General features: G+C 49.3%; 1 protein-coding gene across 1 annotated transcript; it reads left to right on the forward strand.

The window, feature by feature from the left end:
• Window positions 1-643: 643 nt before the first annotated feature.
• On the forward strand, window positions 644-10,445 carry GFI1 (growth factor independent 1 transcriptional repressor). Its single transcript, XM_062497466.1, has 7 exons — window positions 644-819; window position 891; window positions 1,049-1,190; window positions 5,870-6,285; window positions 6,375-6,512; window positions 8,082-8,247; window positions 10,267-10,445. Exons 1-7 carry the CDS (start codon window positions 644-646, stop codon window positions 10,443-10,445), a joined length of 1,218 nt encoding a protein of 405 aa, XP_062353450.1.
• The last annotated feature ends 3,894 nt before the right edge of the window (window positions 10,446-14,339 follow it).

Genomic DNA, 14,339 nt, shown 5'->3' on the forward strand with positions numbered 1-14,339 from the left:
CTCTCAGGCGCCAGGTTTGGGCTGTCGGGTTTGCAACGACTCCCCCTCCCGTCCCGGTAACAACCCTGCGCCGGCCAGCCCGTCCAGGGTGCTGGGATGTGATAAGCTGTTTCGTACAGAATATTTGTCGTCGCTTCTTCTACCGTGGCTGCCGGCGCAGGGGCACACACGGAGACGCGGTGCGCCCACTTGGAGGGACAGGATAACGTCGGACCGCGGCTCCCTCAGCCCCCGCTCGTCCGAAGAACGGTGCCCAGCTGCTGTTATTGCCTGTTCCCCGCAATCCAGCAGCAGCCGTCGGAGCGTGGCCGGGGCGGCCCCAGGGCCACGGTGGGAGGAAGGGGGTAAAAGGTTTTGGCTGAGGGCGGTTAGAGGCTGAGTTATCAGCGCTCCTGGAAGAGGGGGCGAGGCGAGCGGGGCCGGGGGCGGTGGCCAGAGCCACCTGCGCGCCACCACCTGGCGCACCGCCCCTGGCGAGCGGCCCCTCCTGGCCGGCGCCCCTGGCCCTCACCGGCGGGCGCGGCGCCTTTCCGCAGGTCGCCTCCCCGCCGCCGCCCCGCAGGAGATTCGGGGGTGACGCTCCCCGCCGTGCCCGACGCTTAGAGAGGGAGCGCAGCAGTGCCGCCCGGGGCAGCACCCCACCATGCCGAGGTCCTTCCTAGTGAAGAGCAAGAAAGCGCACAGCTACCACCAGCCTCGCTCCGCCGACGAGGACTATAGCCTGCGTCTGGAGACGGTGCTGGCCCAGATCTGTGCAGGTAGGAGTCCCTCGGTCGCAGCCTCACTCGGAGACTGCCCACCCGCCCGACATCACCCCCGGTGCTCGCGGCACCGGGCGGTCGCTCTGCAGGCCCTGGGGGACGCCGGAGTGGTTTGATGCGGGTTTGGAGAGTCGGGCATCAAACCTTGGCGGGAGCGGGAGGAGGCTGGCTCCCACCACGGACCCACACTGAGGGAATTCCCTCTTTTCCTTTGCCCTGCAGACAGCAAGATTCCCGAAGACACGGAGCTGTGCCGCACCGCCCTGCCCGATGCGGTGCCTGCTCAGGGGCGCTTTTCCCCGGAATCCCACCTTACCGAGGCTGCTGATGGTACCTCCGAGTCAGCGCCCAGCTGCGAGGGCAGTGTCTGTGACAGAGTGTCCGAGTTCGAGGATTTCTGGAGACCTCCCTCGCCCTCCGTCTCGCCAGGTAGGACTGGGGCGAGCAGCGCTCAGCGAGGGTCTGACTGCATATCCGTGCCCGTGCCGTCGGGCAGTGGAGCATGCATCTCATGGCTAGGCGCCACCACCACAAACGAGTCGAAGGGACGAATTTGCCTGTCCCTTTTAAACCCCCCCCCCCCCCATATTTACCAGAATCTGTTCCTTCTACTCGTTTTCAGGTTACCTCTTTTGGGTTGCTTTTCCAGCTCGTACCGTGCTGCTGAGGGAGCAGTGGGTGACAGGCTGTAGAAAAGTTGTTATGACATCGGGTGTTGATTTTTTTGGTTTGTGTTAATTGTTAGAGGCAAGCCGGGTTATGTTTAAAAAGTCCCAGCATTCTCCTACAGGGTCGTGCCTACACAGAGTTTTAAAGTCTTTTAAGACAGTACAGGCAATCTATATATCTGTAGTAAACAGCTGATTTTCTGTTTTGTACAACCTGCTAGACATTTTTCCTAACACCATTTCAGGATATTTCTTGCCTCTTGCCTATAAAAAATACCTAGCTCTCCCTTTCCCTGTCCCCCTCTCTTCTGCTATTTGTTTTTGTTTGTTTGTTTGGTTTTTGTTATTGTTGTTTTTGTTTTGTTTCTGTTTTTTTCTTGTTTGTTTGGTTTGGTTTAATATTTATTTTTATTTTCTAAAAACACATTTGTAAAAACCAGAGGAAAAAAACCCCAATGACAGTCAGATTTAAACACCCCAAATCCAGGAAACTCACACTTATGGCTGCAGTGTCTGTCTCTAGCTCCCCTGTCCTGCCTTTGATGTGGTTGGAGCAATGGGAGATGCTGTCCCCAGCCTGGCACAAATACTTATCTCGTTTAAAAATACAGCGGTGTCATTTTAGAACAAAAATATGTGTGTGTGTATATATATATATATCCGCTTTTTATTGCCTCGATTAAAAAGAGACAGTTGGAAAAAAGGACAGTTTTTGTCTTGATGAAGGAAAAATTGTGTCAGCTTTACCGACTGACAGCCGACACCAGCAAACAAATACTTCATCCCGGTTTGCCACCATTTCCCACTTGCCTTTATAGTGTCCTTGCATATGAATGGCTGATTGTAATGATGTGGATTTGCATTTTTAAAGCCTCATTTTCTTTCAAGAGTCCTAAGCTCCTTTGAGGGGGCATTCAAAATGTTGTCCAGGATCAGCCACAGGACACTTACAGTCTGTGCAAATTACATACCAGACCAAAAGCTTTACTCTTCTGGTAATATTTCTGCACAGACTGTAGCAATGTGTGTAATTTTTGTTCTAATGAATTTTTCCTGCTTCTCCTTTCCCAAATAACTACAATTTCTGCACAGGAAACAGACCATTTTCATGAGGTATCAAAAAGACAGATGTAAAATAGAGCAGGTATTTTACCAGATCTGCTCTGGCTTTTCCTCCATCCCTCTCATTTCTTCCTCACTGTGGGATTCATCAGCTCCGAGCCAACCATCAGGCTATCCAGGGAAGATAACTTTACAAAATGAGGATGATGTCCCCAGATGAAGATTTTTTAGGGTGGGGTGGGCAGTCCTGGGGCTATCTAATCCCATTCACAGGAGGTCCAGGAAGGTATGGGACTCAAGTACTCTAAGAGCTCTATTAAATGAATCTCAGTGCATTGAGAGAGGTGCTGTTATATTAATGATTAAGGCAGTGGCAACAGGATTAGATAGCTGGGCTTCCTCCCACAGCTCACCTCCTCCAGCTCCTCTGCCTTCCAGCTGCTTTGTCAGATTCAGTGCGAAGCTGGAATTTGTGTCTAGGTCACTTCTGCAAGATGCAGTGGTGAGAGACTGCATTCCTACAATTGTGTTTGGATGGGACATGTTTTTTTTGCTTTGCCAGGCAGAGCAGATGAGAAAAGATGGTTCTAAATCATGGTGAAGGCACATGTAGTGAGCAGTACTACCACTTCCTTGTCTCTAGAAGTGAACATAGGTGCAGGTTGCACTTCAATATGTAGTGAAAGCTGTATTTATTTCACTTTTGCCTTTGAGCTGTGCTGCTGATGCAGGTGGTCATACAACATACAGACATGGTACCTGTTAACTCCATCAGTACAAATCACTTTGTTATTTAGCCTCACTTTCTACATGTGTCTGTAATCACATGCATGTGCATATGCACAAGGTGCATAGGAGCTCAGTGCAGCAGTATTAGTATCTCCTGATGAGCCTGTTGATGCTGCAGAAGGAGAGAGACTTTTCCTGGTTATAATGGAGTTGTGCAGAAAGTGTGGTGTTTTGTGTAAGAGGACACTTGAATCTTTCTTTGCTGTGCACATCAATCTGTTCCCTACCATTTAAGGTTGAGTTTGTCTTGCCTTCAAAAACAAGCAATGTGGTTTTTTTTTCTCCCAGAAGTAGTCTCTATAATGGCTGCACAGAATTTCTAGGAAAATGAGGGAGAATATTTCTCTCAGTCTCTGCTCCCCCCTAGATGCTGTGCAGAAGAGGCACACACAGAAATGCCCCGCAGTTTGGCAGAGCAGGGTTTGGAGGTTGCTTTGCCACTGAGCTTGGACAGCTTGAGTATAACGTGAGGAACTCCCCTGCATCTGTGCTTGAAAGGGCTCCAAAGCATGTCAGGTGATGGAGGGAACATTGCACGCAAACTCATCTGTGGTGCAATGTTCACTGTATACTGTATTGCCAATTCCAAGGGCTCAAAAATCAGGTCAGCCTTCCCTCTCACTCAATGAACTGGCTCAGAAATCAAGACTGTAAATAATACCTTATGGATATTCAGTTCTAGTGTTGAAATGTTGAGGGCTTATGTTTTCATGCTTTTCTTAGAGTTTGAGATATAAGTTGACTTTAAAAGGAAAAAATAAAGTTACAACAAGAACAAACAAAAGCAAAGCTGAGGGTCTGATGAAATCATGCCATTTTAAGTTCTTCTTGGGACTTCAAGATAGGTTTGAATTTTGTGATAAAATCGTGAGAGATGGCAACACTGAAACTGGTTGCAAAGACACAAGATAGATGATACGATGCTGACCACAACTTTGCAGAACAGGAAAAATCATGCTGAACACCATGTCAGCTAATTTGATTTCATCATTCTCTTCAAATGTCCCAGCTGGCATGTGTGCATATATGTCCAACCAAAAGATTGCTAATTTCAATGGAAGAATTTGAGACTGTTAACATCTGAAATTATGTAAAAGATAGGAAAAACTCAAGTCATTCAAAGCTCAGTTTCAGCCTTTTTTCCTACTGCCTTCTGTAACCCCTCAGTGATCACTTGCCTATCCAAATGAATAGCCCGAGAGACCATGCCTTCTTTCCTTAGTCCACTCCCATTTATCTTGGTTTGCCAAAGCCATGAGAGCTGACATGAATAAGTAAGAGATCCATTGTGGGTGGACAAGCTTCTGGTTAAGAGAGGTTACTCTGGAAGCCCAAGTTATAAGGGATGCCAATGTCTCTATGAAGGCATCAGCATTTCAGTAGTTAATTGATTCATCTCTTCCTTGGCTCTCTAAAATTGTTGTCCAGTGGGGACAGTTGACTCTTCCAGTGCTGCTGCCTGCTATGATGAGGAGTGAAAGCAGTGCACCTCGGGCATTAATCAGCATCTCTGGCAGACGCAGTTGGGGTCTGGTGCCTCATGTTCCATGCTCGGTTGGGCTTTTCTCCATGTGAGGCTCCTTGTGCCTTCACACTCCTCTCAAAGGCTGTGCTCCTGTCATTGTATGCCCTCTGCTATGGGCCCTCAAGTGTGATTCATGTGCCCACTGCATTGGTCAGATGCCACTGCTGAAGGCAAGCCTCTTGGAGCGTGCTGAAGCCATTTGAGCTTGCCCTGGTGGAAATTTGTTTTGATTACGACTGCTAAGAGAATGGGTTTGTGTCTTCAGGTTTTAATGTCGCACATCCCAATGATTTTACAAAGCTCTGTGTTTTGGGTGGATTCAATTTCTTTATATGGAGAACCTCAGAGCAATCTGAAAAATCCATGATTTTCTTTTAGATGAGGAGGACTAATTTTTTTTTTTTTCCTGAAAAAGTGAAGAATAACATGCAAGCACCTCAGAAGGTGTTACTTAAGTTATGCTGTAATATAGTTATGGTCAATTGTGGCATGAAGCTGAGAGACTAGATTTGGGCATTAAATTATGCAATGAGATTTTTTCATTTTGTTGACCAGGTAAATCTTAGCACATTTGTTGTGTCTGGCACCTCTGTAATGTTATACTTGCGCGCACACGTATATATAATTTGTATGTGTGTATGATCTCCACTGGAGATTAAACATGTGGACTGTCAGCTTTGATGTCCATCTTGGGACATGGTAGATACATGTTTCCAAGAAGCTGCAGATGAAACTATGGGAAGTTGCAGACTGAATTGTTTAGAGTCTTGCTGGTCAGATGAGTGTGTACACAGCCAGGTATCCAGAGATGGAGGTAGACAAAATTGGTGTTGGGTTTCAATAATTTGGCTGGGACACTGGGCAAGTAGGTAGTACTGGACGCTCAGACCCTATACAAAATATAAATACAATATAAAATGTTCTCCCCTTGAGATGAAAGGGCAGGCTTAAAGTGCAGTACAGCAGTCAGGCTCTGGACATAAGCCTGAGTGCTGAGGCTGTTCTGCCTCATTATAGTGTGGATTGTGAAGTGCACCAATTCCCATGCCCTTGTGTTTCCACAGCCTCGGAGAGATCTGTGTGTCCATCCCTAGATGAAGCACCCCCTTTCTCGGTGCCCTTCAAACCGTACATGTGGAACAGCCTGGGTGGCTCCGAGCTCAGGCACCTTGTGCAAAGCTACCGGCCCTGCCCGACGCTGGAGCGGACCTCAGCCCTGGGGCTCTTCTGCGACCGAGGCTCCGAGCCCACCCTCTATGGTGCCGAGTGTGGCTCCTCCCTGGGACTGTATGGTGACTTCAGCTCCCCGGGCCCGGGGCTGTTTGAGCGGCCACCAGCAGCAGCTCCTGGACTCTATCCTGAAACACAACCTGGGCTGCAGCAGGAGAAAGGATCAGGGGGCATCAAAGTAGAGTCTGACCTTTTGTGCCGCCCACTGCTCATCAGTACTGGCTCTTACAAGTGTGTCAAGTGCAGCAAGGTAGGGATCCCTTTCTCCCACACTGGATATGACTCTTCCCCAGCCCTTTCTCCCTGGCAAACTTGACGCTGTGTACTCTCTTTCCTCAGGTCTTCTCCACACCGCATGGCCTTGAGGTACATGTGCGCCGCTCACACAGTGGCACAAGGCCCTTTGCCTGTGACATGTGTGGCAAGACCTTCGGCCATGCAGTCAGCCTGGAGCAGCACAAGGCTGTGCACTCGCAGGTGAGAGCAGGCAGGCTGCCAGGATGGACGGCTGGGGGCCAGGGCCAGCTGCTCTATTCTGCTGGCTGGGGAAGCCACGAAGGCAAATACAGGGCAAGGAGGTAGGGACCTAAACTGAGGAGGGGAAGAGGACATGAGAGGGCTGCAGTGGGCAGTTGTAGGTGAAGAATATGGTGACAATCAGAGGAAAGGGTGGCCAGTTAGTGTGCAAAGGAGCTAATCAGGTAATTAAAGAATACAGGCTTTGTTTCCATTCTTCAGACCTCACATGTGTCTGTATTAAGCAACGGCTACTTCTGGCACTCCAGAAGTAACAGAAAATAATAAATGTTCACTCTCAGAGCTGGAAACTTTAATGCCAATGTTGGCTTTGTTTTAACAGCTAAAGCAACTCAGTGTGTTTTCTTCTGGTGCAGCACTCCTCATTCTTTCTCCTCCCTCCCACAAAGACGCAAGTCTTCCCTTGTTTGTAGTCATTTTTGTCAGTGCAGGGAACATCTGAACATCCATTTGGGTATAGAGCACTGACTTCACCCATCTCAACACACTGAGTCACACACCAAAAGAATATGGTGGTTAATTTTGGTAGGAGGACTTGTAACATTTTCCACCTGCTGATACTATGCCATATTTCCCCTTCCCCACCCACTTGACCTGGCAAATCTTCCTTCTTCAGATTGACTTTTGGAGGATAGAGTTACAGCAATGTTTTTTTGTTTTTTAATTTATAATTTCGCAAGCATGCAACCAGCAGAGCACGCAATAAAGGGAGATACCTCACTATCCATCAAACAATGGTGAAAAGAGCAGCACTGCACAATATGGCCATGGAAGGGACAGCACTTTGGGGAGAATGCATTAAAAGCCAAATAAAGAAGGTGATTGTGTGAAAGCATAGAAAGAAGAGGCAGGTGCAATGGGCAAAGAGATGATATATGGTATAAGAAACTGATGGAGAAGCGTGTGTGAGGGAGAGGTGAGAGACAGTAGAATCTTAATGCATTTTGTTTTATATATTAAAGTAGTAAGCTGAAAAGCTGTTTGTCCCAGGTGCTCTACATACCTTTCACTTGAATTTTAAGGGAACTACAAAAAGCAGTTAGTTGTTACCATGCCAGAACTCAAGTCTACTGCAGGGATTTCCCAAGAGACCCAAGCAGCCCTTGGCACCCGCTTTCCTGTGTACAGTGGAGAGGTGGCCTCTGAACAGTGTTCCAGCTGTTGGGCTTCCCAGTGGAGTGATTGTGTCTCAGGCCTCTGATAAAGTGTGTTGGCAGAGTCTGCCCAGTCCATTTGGGTTGCTCCCACCTGGCTGTTCCTGCCAGCAGGAAGAGCTGTTCAATTAAATTTTAGTAGTGCACAGCACTAGGAGAGGAAGCATTATCTTTTTTATCATGTGGTGCTGCTATCAAGCCAGTGTTATCATCTGTGTAGACCAGTCCAGCTCACTACAGAAGTGTAAGTTCTTCCTAAGGCGGAAGGGGCAACTCTTATGTGCTGCTGGCAGTTTGTTGCTGACGGAATCACTGGTGTGATGTAATGTGTGTGTCTGGGCTCATCTCTCTGCAGGAACGCAGCTTTGATTGTAAGATTTGTGGCAAGAGTTTTAAGAGATCTTCTACTCTGTCCACCCACCTGCTCATCCACTCAGACACCCGACCCTACCCGTGCCAGTACTGTGGGAAGCGGTTCCACCAGAAATCTGATATGAAGAAACACACCTTCATTCACACAGGTCAGCCCTGCAGCTGCTGGTGTCAGCCCCAGCATGAGAGCAGGTTTCTGAAGAGATTTCTCTGCAGCAATCCATTCATCCTCAGCTGGGATAGCGCACACACTTCCCTATGCTTCTCTGTCCTGCTGCTGTTCATGCTATCTGAGCTGTACTTGGGCAAAGGAAGGTGATCTGCATGTGGTTTAATGAACAGCAGCTGCAAAATAACCTACAAAAATCCTCGCAATCCAATCAGTGTTCCCTTAATAGGATCCACCAATGTTTATTCAAAGGGCTTTTGTGTAAGATGATTTGTAAAGTATTATATTAATGTGGCCTTGATTTACAGGTGAAGTCCTGGGAAAATGACAGGTGAATTTGACTACAGGATCTACCAATTTACAATAGGAACAACAGGAGTCTCCTCCTCTAGATCAAACACTAAACTGGAGGGCCTAGGTCTTAGTCTCAATATTTGTTCAGAGACTGTCTGCACTTCCACCTGGACTTTCTGAGAAATGGATGTAGTTTGATACAGAATGGAAGGAGAGGTGCTGAGTTCTCAAGTTTCACTGTTACTAATAAACATGGAAACTAATATAAAGTGCAGGTGAATCACCAAAGGAAATTGTTTCAAAAATATTCAGCGAGAAGGCAGGTTTATCAGAAATCATTAAAAGAGTATCTTGCCTTTCAGACAGGCACTGTTCACTTGAAGTAGAGGGAAATGAATGTGTAAGATATGGAAGAATCTGTAGACATTAAAAATCAGTTGTACTGGCCAAACCTACAGTTCAGATGACCAAAATATTTTTTCCAGACAGTGGCCACTAGCAGATCTAAAGGGTGAAGCCTAAAAAGGGCAAATACGTAGAGAAATAGCACTACATGTAGGACTGCTTGGCTGTGACTTTTCTAGGTGTCAAGGAGAGAATAATAAATGTACTTATAAAGATTTTTCACTGAAGGTTGGATGAAAATGAACTATTTATGAAGTAATACAAGTACTTCCATAGTAACTTTTTCAAATGAGGCTTGATTAATCAGAATTTCAGACGAATTCTGAATCAGTCAGATTTTCTTGGAGATCAGAAACTGTGCCTGGGCTTTTAAGTTGCTAGTATAAAAGCAGGTCCTTAACTGAATGAGAGATTCCTTTCATATGCACCATACACTTGTGAAATGAGCCTTCAGAACATTTAGTTGTGTGTTTTTTATTCTAAGAATCTCATCTTCAAACACCCAAAGAGTTTGTTGTTCCCAGCTGAAGCCAGTGGGTTCTGCAGGTGCAAAGCCACTCTGAAAATCTGGCTTAGTATTGTGGTTGGGTTCCCTTTTATTTGTTATTTGATAATAAACAGTATGAAAATATACTTACATCCTGCTCCCATGGAGTTTTGCTACTGACTCCTCTATAGAAGTTCCACAGGCTACATTTATTCCTGTTTACATTATTTGTGTGCAGGAGAACTTCAGGGCTCTGAGTGCAGTGTGGGGAACAGAGAGAACAGATGTCTGAATGAACTCTATCCTTCAGGATTCACTTAATGGCCCTCATACCTCCCCTGGGGACAAGACCCCTGATCACTGGGTTTGTTTTAACAACCTCTATCTACCTATTCCACCTGCCCTCATGCTGATGGTATAGTAATTGATGTCAGGCATTCATCACTTTTCCAGGAGTTCCTCATGTTTTCTAGGACACAAGGCCAGTTTAAGTCACACAGAGCCCATGCAGACAAATATATTCACAAAGTGTAGTGTCCTGAGAGCACTCTGTGCTTCAGGTTACTCCCAGGACTATATTGGGCTAATGAAGGTGCACCCAAGTCCAGGCCTGCTCAGCTGCAGTGGAGGCTCAGCTTATGCTCTTTCTGGGGCGCCCAACTGCATGGTTTTTTTTGTAAGAATGACTTCTTTGGTAATCACATTAAAATCTCTTTGATAAGCTTTAAGTACCAGTGTATATTTGCTGTGGTCCCACCAAAGCAGCATGTTGCCTCTTTCACAGCCTTTCTCTTTCCCACCTTCTGCTTGCAGGTGAGAAGCCTCACAAGTGCCAGGTGTGTGGAAAAGCCTTTAGTCAGAGCTCCAACCTCATCACCCACAGTCGGAAGCACACAGGCTTCAAGCCCTTTGGTTGTGACCTGTGCGGCAAAGGCTTCCAACGAAAGGTGGATTTACGGAGACACCGGGAGACACAGCACGGCTTGAAGTGAGTCCAAACTACAATACAGAAAGCGCCTACAACACTATGAGAACAGCTCCCAGGCTTCCCTGCTGGACCCAAGCCCTGTCTTGAACACAGACCCTGGCATTACCTTTGTGAACAGGAGCTCAAGGAGGAAAGAAGAGGACAGAGCCATGTGTTGACAGCTCAACCTGAGTGACTGTGAAAGGGGAAAGTAAAGGCTGGGGTTTCTCTCCTTCTCTTCCCCTCGTTGCTTCTGAAATAACACTGAAATACAAACCTTTTAGATACAAAGCCTAATACTTCAAAGATGGATAAGCTACCAAATATCTGCAAGCTGAAAAGTGTTTCTCCCACGGCCATCATGAACCCCTTCAAGTTTTCAGTAGCTCGAATCAGCATGCAGGGAAACATGGGTATAACAGTGTTTACGTGGGGTAATGACACAGAGACACCAGCACCTGCCCTGGTTGAGTTCAGTGCTGAATGGGTTCACTCTTGGATGATTTCCTGTCAGGAAAACCTGGAGGATCAGGACTGTGCAGTTTGACATCTTGCTGGTTTTTAACCAAAGGTACCAGCTTGGGTCTGATCCCACTCTCACTTATTCTGGTGCAAATCAGCTGCATTAACAGTGACAGAGAGGTTATTTTTATCCTCCCTGAGCCATCTCTGTCTGTTCAAGGCTCAACTGCCAGTACGTTTGAAGTGTGGAGGGTTACTTCTCTCTACATCCACTAGGGAGAAGGAAGCTTGTGAAAGACCAGCAGAAAACCCAAAGCCTTAGAACTAGAAACCAATCCAACACATGAACCTGCCTTAGGAGGGCAGGAGCACCAGGGAGGCACAGACTTTCTGTCCAGAACCATTACTGGCTTCTACACTCTAGGCTTGTTCTAATAACTGGAAAATAGCTACTCAATAGCATCAGTTGTATATTTGTTTTTGTTTTTTTTTTTTTTAATTTTTAAAGGGCAACTTTCTGAGGTGGGCAGGACTTAACTATAAAAATATAATTTACCTAATTTGCCTTAACAACTCTGCATGTACCTCAGTTAAAAAAAAAAACAAACCTGTTTTTACTTTGTTAACAAGTTTGTAAATGTCCTTATTTAGATTTTATGGAGTGTCTTACATTTCTTGGTACATATTTATTAGAATAATGTTTTAAGTTAATAAAGTATCAAGTATGGTCCAGAGTGATTTTTATTTAATATGTAACTGCACATTTGTGAATGTCAGCCATTACAATAATACACCACAGTGATTGTCAGGAATGCAGGCACAAGGGCTGTAGTAACTGAAGAACACAACTGCCGTATTTACTTGTCCAATTCCTACTGATTTCAGGTAAACATTCACACTTTTGAGGACTAGGGTATATTGTGGCTTGGACTATCACCATGAAAGGGTTTAGGGAGTAAACAGCAGTTACAAGGCTCTGCTTTGGAGATGTAGACAGCCAGAAGTCCCTGCTTAGCCTGGGAGCAACTTGAATGTCTTCCACGAGATTAAATGACTGTGCCTGGGAGTTTGCAGGGACACCTGAGCAGCAGGTGCATCATTTATACCTAAGCCTGTTGGGACTCACAATATGGCCTTTTGCCTGCCTGCCTGTCTGCCTTGTCAGCAAGGCTGGCTCCATCTGGCAGTTGCAGCCCATACAAAAGAGAAGCAGGAGGATGATGGAGGGATCCCTTGTCCTTTTCCCAACAGGGCACAGCATGGTAGCCTGGTTTTTCCCATGTGCATATAATCTTGGGTGCCCACACATGTATATACTTATGTTTCCAGCTTTGTACATTTATTCTGGACAAACAAAGTGCACAGAGTCACCCTGTGCCCTGCTGGGCTGGCCCAGCTCTGTGGCACCCTCCCTGCCCGAGGCCAGAGCACTCACCTGCCATGGTGCCACCGAGGTCCTCCCTGTGCTTCTGCTTTCTGCTACCCTTGAGAACTTCGGCTGGTTCCCCTCGGAGCTGCCCCGACAGGCTGTGGCCGTGTCCCCTGAGTGTGTGTCCCGGCAGGCTGTGGCCATCTCCCCTCAGAGCTGCCCTGTCAGGCTGTGGCCGTCTCCCCTCAGTGTTTGCCCCGGCGGGCTGGGGCCGTGTCCCCTCAGAGCTGCCCTGACAAGCTGTGGCTGTGTCCCTTCAGCGTTTGCTCCGGCGGGCTGTGGCCATCTCCCCTCAGAGCTGCCCTGACAGGCTGTGGCTGTGTCCCTTCAGTGTTTGCTCCGGCGGGCTGGGGCCGTGTCCCCTCAGAGCTGCCCTGACAGGCTGCGGCTGTGTCCCTTCAGTGTTTGCTCCGGCGGGCTGGGGCCGTGTCCCCTCAGAGCTGCCCTGACAGGCTGCGGCTGTGTCCCTTCAGTGTTTGCTCCGGCGGGCTGGGGCCGTGTCCCCTCAGAGCTGCCCTGACAGGCTGTGGCTGTGTCCCTTCAGTGTTTGGCCCGGCGGGCTGGGGCCGTGTCCCCTCAGAGCTGCCCTGACAGGCTGCGGCTGTGTCCCTTCAGTGTTTGCTCCGGCGGGCTGGGGCCGTGTCCCCTCAGAGCTGCCCTGACAGGCTGCGGCTGTGTCCCTTCAGTGTTTGCTCCGGCGGGCTGGGGCCGTGTCCCCTCAGAGCTGCCCTGACAGGCTGCGGCTGTGTCCCTTCAGTGTTTGCTCCGGCGGGCTGGGGCCGTGTCCCCTCAGAGCTGCCCTGACAGGCTGCGGCTGTGTCCCTTCAGTGTTTGCTCCGGCGGGCTGGGGCCGTGTCCCCTCAGAGCTGCCCTGACAGGCTGCGGCTGTGTCCCTTCAGTGTTTGCTCCGGCGGGCTGGGGCCGTGTCCCCTCAGAGCTGCCCTGACAGGCTGCGGCTGTGTCCCTTCAGTGTTTGCTCCGGCGGGCTGGGGCCGTGTCCCCTCAGAGCTGCCCTGACAGGCTGTGGCTGTGTCCCTTCAGTGTTTGGCCCGGCGGGCTGGGGCCGTGTCCCCTCAGAGCTGCCCTGACAGGCTGCGGCTGTGTCCCTTCAGTGTTTGCTCCGGCGGGCTGGGGCCGTGTCCCCTCAGAGCTGCCCTGACAGGCTGCGGCTGTGTCCCTTCAGTGTTTGCTCCGGCGGGCTGGGGCCGTGTCCCCTCAGAGCTGCCCTGACAGGCTGCGGCTGTGTCCCTTCAGTGTTTGCTCCGGCGGGCTGGGGCCGTGTCCCCTCAGAGCTGCCCTGACAGGCTGTGGCTGTGTCCCTTCAGTGTTTGGCCCGGCGGGCTGGGGCCGTGTCCCCTCAGAGCTGCCCTGACAGGCTGCGGCTGTGTCCCTCAGTGTTTGCTCCGGCGGGCTGGGGCCGTGTCCCCTCAGAGCTACCCTGACAGGCTGTGGCCGTGTCCCCTCAGGGCCCACCCGCTCGGGCGGGGCCGCGCTCTGCCCCTGGGGCTGCCCAGGCCGATCCCTCACTGAGCAGAAACGCGGCCGCGGTCATGGCTACCAGGGTGGAGAGATACGGCACGGGCACCGCAGGAGGTGCCAGGTGCTCTGAAGACCACATTCGGCCCATTATACTGGATTAATTAATGCAGAAGGTCAGTGCAGGAGACTCGGTGGTTGTGCGGAAAGCCTGCGATGCCCTGGGCTCCACCCAGGCCAGGGGAAGCTCCAAGGCGTGGCTCAGCGGGTGGCACAGGAAGGCTTGGGGCTGCCCCAGGATGATGCTCAGTATTTATTTTACGGAGGTGGTGTTGTTGTGGATGGAGTGGGGTGAGTGCTGACCAGGGGCTCTGGGTATGGGTTGGCTGGGGTGCAGCTGTGGCCCCCAGTCCCTCTGCCCTCAGGAGGGCCTTTCCTGCCAGGCACAGCCTCCCTCTTTCCTCCCTCTGGTCAAGCCTTGCTCTGGCAGGCCCTGAGTGGGCTCAGTTACTGGCGTTTACCTTAAAAACTACAATAGCAATGTGTTATTGC

The sequence above is a fragment of the Cinclus cinclus genome, chromosome 8, assembly GCF_963662255.1.
Source record: "Cinclus cinclus chromosome 8, bCinCin1.1, whole genome shotgun sequence".
NCBI classification, from domain to species: domain Eukaryota; kingdom Metazoa; phylum Chordata; class Aves; order Passeriformes; family Cinclidae; genus Cinclus; species Cinclus cinclus.

Coding starts and splice junctions, on each gene's coding strand:
- GFI1 (XM_062497466.1), top strand. CDS start 644: ATGCCGAGGTCCTTCCTAGTGAAGAGCAAGAAAGCGCACAGCTACCAC. Junction 1,191..5,869: donor CTCGCCCTCCGTCTCGCCAG/GTAGGACTGGGG, acceptor GTGTTTCCACAG/CCTCGGAGAGATCTGTGTGT. Junction 6,513..8,081: donor ACAAGGCTGTGCACTCGCAG/GTGAGAGCAGGC, acceptor ATCTCTCTGCAG/GAACGCAGCTTTGATTGTAA.